This window comes from Anastrepha obliqua, chromosome 1 (assembly GCF_027943255.1).
Source record: "Anastrepha obliqua isolate idAnaObli1 chromosome 1, idAnaObli1_1.0, whole genome shotgun sequence".
Lineage (NCBI taxonomy): Eukaryota > Metazoa > Arthropoda > Insecta > Diptera > Tephritidae > Anastrepha > Anastrepha obliqua.
The window spans coordinates 21084966-21091287 of NC_072892.1; the positions used below are offsets into that span (position 1 = coordinate 21084966).

Consider the following 6322-nt stretch of genomic DNA (forward strand, 5'->3'; position numbering starts at 1 on the left):
GTTAGTCTAGTGCCACCACCTTTAATGAATGCGCCTTGTCATAAAAGCTATGACATTTTCATAACATTTTTAGAAAAATAATTTAAATTTAATGTGTGAAATGAACAAAAAGCTGGAATTAAATATGAACTCAAAAATTAAGAAAAGCAATTTAATTTACGAACGCAAATCCAAGGAGATCAAAGATTTGGCTTATTACAAGGTGGCTCAAAATTAATCATCCAATATTGTAATGAACGAAAAAATTATAGCAATATTCTTGCTTTGCTAAAAAAATTATACTTGTACGGCGTTGAAGGAAATGAGACTATCTGGTTTAAGTTGTTTTTTAAATCAAATACGCAATCAAAGAACGACGGAAAAAAGGGCCAGTGTCAGATATAGAACTAATTCTACAAAATGTAAAAATTTAAATATATGCAAATAGTGTCTTAATCTACGCAAAAGCCGAAAGTTCAGAATAACAAGTGATATCGACTGAATTATTGAATGGTATAATATAAACAAACTGAGAATAAACAGACTAAAAAAAATGATTATTTTAAATACACACGAAAGTTTTATTGTAAAACCACTTGTAAATATATTGCAGACTTAACAAAAATAAAATACTTGGAAATAATAAAAATTATTAAATTTAAGCTCAAAGACATCTGTAAAGAAGCGGTAAAAATAAACTGACTTTCTAAAGAAAATATGACACGTAATATACCATATATTATATTATGTTATAATAAAACTTCATTTTGAGTACTGGCTCTGCTATAATCACAAAATAAATGTGTGGACAACAAAACGGCTGCTGTGTGGCTATTCTCCATAAGATGCCGCGCTTTTGCCTGCTGTCAAAACAAACCCATCTGATGACAACAATATGACATCTGTGCACGTTTTGCGCAATTTTCATTTTAGCTATCTGCACTGTTGCCCCTTTGTGAACACTAAAGTCGTGTTTTTTATGCGTAATTTAAGAAAGTAATTAGTAATTTTCTGAATTATGCGTAACCTCAAGTTGCAGTCGTGCAAACAACTGGACTTAAAAGTGTCCAATGTTAAATACCTGCTACTGGATCCAAACGCAAGCCGAAAGGAGGCTGATACACTTGTCTATGTAGTGACAGATTCTGAAGTGAACGAAGTAAAAACATCGACCGGGAGCATAAAAGAAATAGCCTCCGTTCCTGGTATCGTAGCAGCAGAGTATTTGGCGCTAAATAATGAGATTTGCCTGGCCACACAGGCAGGCGAAGTACTCGCTGTTTCACCCAGCACCGGAACCATCAACGAGTGCACTTTTTGTGGGGTAGGTTTGCAGTGCATGGCATGGAGTCCTGATCAGGAAGTTGCTGTTTTTATAACAAATTCAGGCAATGTTGTTGTTATGACTTGCACCTATGACGTCATAACCGAGCATGTGTTGGAGGAACAATGCGATCCCGACAGCCAATTCGTTAATGTAGGCTGGGGTAAAAAGGAAACACAATTTCATGGTACGGAAGGTAAGGCAGCCGCTAAAACGAGAAACGATTTCAAGCCACCGGCGAAAGTAGAGGAACTGCCACAAGTTAGTATATTCCTTTTGTTTGAGAAATAATTTAATATTAATATGATTTTTTGCATAGGATGTGAATATTACATGGCGCGCAGATGGCGCTTACTTTGCCGTATCATTTGTTAGTTCTGAAGCGGGTCGCATGTTCAAAGTGTTCAATAAAGAAGGCGATTTGACATATATATCTGAGCGTTGGAATGATTTGCAACCACCGATCGCATGGCGACCTTCGGGCACTTGGATTGCAGTGCCTCAAATGTTTCCCAATAAAAGCACCGTCGCTCTGTTTGAAAAGAATGGCTTGCGGCATCGTGAAATCGTACTGCCGTTCTCATTGATCGACGAGCCCATACGTAGTCTGCGCTGGAGTAACGATTCAGACATACTCGCAATTGAAACGTTAGATTCAACCGCGCAAAAGCAACGCCTGTACTTTTATACGATCGCAAATTACCATTGGTATCTAAAGCAGGTGCTAACTTTTGACAGAACGGATCCTATTGCATACCACTGCTGGGACCAACGAATAGGCGAGGAAAAGACTTTGCACGTGTGGCTAGAAAGTGGTAGATACCTAATTTACCGCTGGCGATTCGATTTCGATCGCTATGCACGCAGTGGCATTGTGGCTGTCATCGACGGTAAAAAGTTGCTATTGACCGACTTTTCCAAGGCAATTGTGCCACCGCCAATGTGTAGCAAAGAAATTGAGTCAGATACGTACATCAACGCATGTGTCATTTCAAGAAATAATAACGGAAATTTGCAGTTGTGCATTTACGACGCCAATGAGCAGTTGCAGCTGTTTGTAGCGAACCATGTTGAGAATTCACTAGCTTTTGAGAAAGTTTGCGTTTTAGAAAAGCTACAAACATATTTGGGGGAGTACAATACACCACCATCGGAGCTGGGCAACTTGTTTTGGTTCGATGAAAACTACTTAGTAGCAACCGTTAACGTTAATGAAAAGAGCAAAGTGCTTTTGCTTATATTGGATACTGGAGCGAAAACCTATGACGTGGTCACTGCCATACAGCTGAACTCCAACGCGGCTTGCAGCTGCATGGGATTTGTTACATTGGAGCAGTGCTTTGTGCAAACTACGGATGGAAAAATTCAGCAACTATCACAACAAAACGATACTACGCTCAAATTGGACAAAACATACCAAGAACTGGAGCAAGCCGCATTGCAGCTGGAGTGGCATCAAACGCAGTCAGCGGAGTCTGAGTGTCTTATTGCTTTACTACAAAATCGGCGCCTATATATTGACAGCGAGCTAGTGTCCGGCGACGTGACGTCCTTCTGCTTGGCAGGCAACTACTTAGCCTATACTAAACTGACTGAATTGAATTTCGTGCTACTGTCCACACGCCAACACGTTTACAGACGCAATATGGAGCGTGGCGGCAGAATCGTTACGACTATGGCGAATGATGCGCGTGTCGTGCTACAAATGCCGCGTGGCAATTTGGAAGTTATTTCGCCGCGTGTGCTGGCGCTGGAGATTATCGGAAAACAATTGGATCAAAAACGCTACAGTGAAGCTTTCAATATATTGCGAAAGCAACGCATAAATTTGAATATTCTTTGTGATCATAATATGATGAGCTTTGTGCAAAACGTAACTATCTTCTTGAGTCAGATCACGAATCCGAATTGGTTGAACTTATTCCTGACTGATCTGCAGAACGAGGTAAGTGTAGATCGATGTGTCTTTTAACTTGCTCCATTTTTGAGTATTTTTGAATATTCTTTTTTTTGTATTTTCATTTAAGGACTTTTCGAAAACAATGTACGCAAGCAACTACACCGCAGCTCACCAAGTATATCCCGATGGCTTCAAAATCGAATCCAAAGTGGCATACCTCTGCGCGCTGTTGTGCGCGCGTATGGCGGAAATTAATAAAGAACGTTTTCGATTGCCCATCATTACGGCGTATGTGAAAACAGGCAAGCTGGAGCAAGCGCTTCAATTGATTTGGCAAGTGAAGAAAGAGCAGATTGAATTGGCGAAACAGTCAGAGGGCCCGGTGCAAGAAGCAGCCGAGGAGGCGCTCAAATATTTACTCTACCTAGTCGATGTAAATGAATTGTATAATGTCGCCCTAGGCACGTACGATTTTGGTCTGGTGCTTTTTGTCGCGCAAAAATCGCAAAAAGATCCGAAGGAATTTTTGCCATTCCTCAATGAACTAAAACAGCTGGAGGTGAATTATCGCAGATTCAAAATCGATGAGCACTTGAAGCGCTATGAAAAGGCGCTGGAAAATATCTCCAAATGTGGCGTTGAAAAATTCTCCATAGCTTTGGAGTTCATCCAGCTGCACGAGCTGTATAAGCTGGCATTAAAGTTTTACAAAATAGATGCAGAAGAAAATGAAGCGAAAGAAGGGCAACATTCTTTGCGGGAATGCCAGCGTCAGATCTGTTTAGCTTTTGCAGACTATCTGCGCGCTAAGAATGAGCTCGAAAGTGCGAGTATTATGTACGAGCGTGGCGGCGATCTCACACAAGCGCTGCTCAGCGCCAAAAACGTATTGGATTGGCGGCGTGTTTTGATGTTGGCGCAAAAGGATGGAAAGGATATAGCGACGGCGGCATTGTAAGAAGATGGCATATGCATTTAATACACTAAATTGTTTGTTACTTGTGTTTTTTAGATCCATGGTATCTGCGCTGCAAGAGCAAGGTCGGTACGACATTGCCCATCAGCTGCTCAAAACGTATGGCACAAACTTCAAAGAAGCGCTGCAATGCCTGCTCAAGGGTAATCTCTATTTGGCAGCGATTCTGGAAGTCCACATGAACCGTCAAGAGATCGATTTACTAGATGAGGTCGTAAAGCCAGACTTGATTGCATACAGCAAGCAATTGGCACAGCAGTTGGCTGATGATGAAAAGCTCTTCGTTGAGCACAAACAACGTTTGCATGATGTGCGTGTGCTGGCGCAAAAAAAGCGCGATGGACTCGTGAATTGTTATGATCAGCCAGATATTGACGAGGCAGATTTGCTGTCTGACACTACCAGTTTGCGCTCATCACGCTACACGGGTAGCTCGCAAGGCACTGGGTAAGCAATGCAATCACTTTCTTTGTTTTTGATTTAATTTTGTTGCATGCCTGAATGCCTAACTTAATAGCAGCAACATTATTTTTATTTTATTGCATCTTTTTTCAATAAATGTACTTGCACAAATTTCTATTAATATCTACACATATCACTTTAATTAATTTTGCTTCACTTCACAGCAAAACATTCCGCTCGAGCAAGAATCGGCGAAAGCACGAACGAAAATTGCTAAGTCTCAAGCCGGGCAATCCATTCGAAGACATCGCACTTATCGACGCGCTGTATAATCTAGTCATGAAGTTGGCCAATCAGCAGCAACAGATGCGTGACACATGCAAAGCCTTAATTGAATTGCAGCTGGATGAAGTGGCTGGGGCGCTGCAAACGCAATACGGTCACTTATTGACGTTGATGCAAGACTCCTTCGATGCGATATGGACAGACGAAATGGTGAATACGCAAGCAATGCAGTACAAACCAACACCTTACACCGATTACACACAACTGCAAAATGAGCAACGCTACGCTGTGTTAGGTAAGTCCGGTGATGGCACTTAAAAACAAATTCCACTTTATAAAACAAAACCTTTTTTCCACTCTCATCAGCTCCTCAAAAGCGTTTCAAGCCGCAAATAAATCTTATTGATTGGAAGTGTGAAATACTGGCTTAAGCGTGCACGACACATACAAATCAAATTAACCAACAAATCACTAACATCTTCAGCTGCAAGCATGCGCACTTTGCTTGGTCTTGGTCTGGTGTCTAATCGTCTAGCATAGCATAAATTAGCGTAAAGTACTTTAGTAATTAATCAAATTTGTATTTACAAGCAACATTTTTATGTACAAATGTACACGTATACAACAACAGTAAAACATTGTAATAATAAAAATATGTGTATGTATATAAATTGCAATGTTTACGTTAAATTTGGTGCATACGTAGTTGATTAAAACAGAAAGTGAAACTCTTTTATGTTAAATGAAAAATTATGCAAATGTTTCTCTTTTTTTTTTAATGAAATGTTTTTACTTTTTTCAAATACTGCTCAACCTGCACGCTTCTGATTGAGTGCGTGGTTTGATGGGTGCCTGGCGATAGTTGGGCAACCGTGAAAATCGATGTTTTTAAATAAGAAATTAAAACTTACACCGTGCAAATATACAGATTCCTATATTACTTTCACCAATTAATTAGAGTTTTAATATTTTGCATAATTTACAATAACAAAATGATAAGTTGTTTGCCCAAAAATGTATACTGCGAAATGGGATCCCTACAAAATGCTGTATATCAAAATTCTTTTCGTACGAAATACTGTAAATTAACGTAACAAAATTCTGCAGTGACAAAATTCTGTATTTACAAAATTCTGTAAAAACAAAATTCTGTACTGTCTTAAAAAAATTCTGTATTGACAAAATTGTGTATTGACGAAATTCTGTACTGAAAAAATTTTGTGTTGACAAAAGTCAACGAAAAAAGGAGTTCTACGCAAAAATACGGTGGATTGCGTAGCCGGAGTCGGACTGATGAGGGTTATTTTTTTGAAGCGCGGCCGAAAAGAAGTTCTACGCAAAAATACGGTGGATTGCGTAGCCGGAGTTGGACTGATGAGGGTTATCTTTTTGAAGCGCGGCCTAAGGCCGCCCACGCGAAAAGGAGTTTTACGCAAAAATACGGTGGATTGCGTAG

At 39.9% G+C, this 6322-nt stretch overlaps 1 protein-coding gene across 1 annotated transcript; it reads left to right on the forward strand.

Moving 5' to 3' along the window:
* Positions 1 to 919: 919 nt before the first annotated feature.
* On the forward strand, positions 920 to 5816 carry LOC129249610 (elongator complex protein 1). The gene is made up of 6 exons (XM_054889375.1): positions 920 to 1564; positions 1623 to 3248; positions 3331 to 4157; positions 4216 to 4626; positions 4806 to 5161; positions 5233 to 5816. The coding sequence occupies exons 1-6, from the start codon at positions 998 to 1000 to the stop codon at positions 5295 to 5297; spliced, it is 3852 nt and encodes a 1283-aa protein (XP_054745350.1). The 5' UTR covers positions 920 to 997; the 3' UTR covers positions 5298 to 5816.
* The last annotated feature ends 506 nt before the right edge of the window (positions 5817 to 6322 follow it).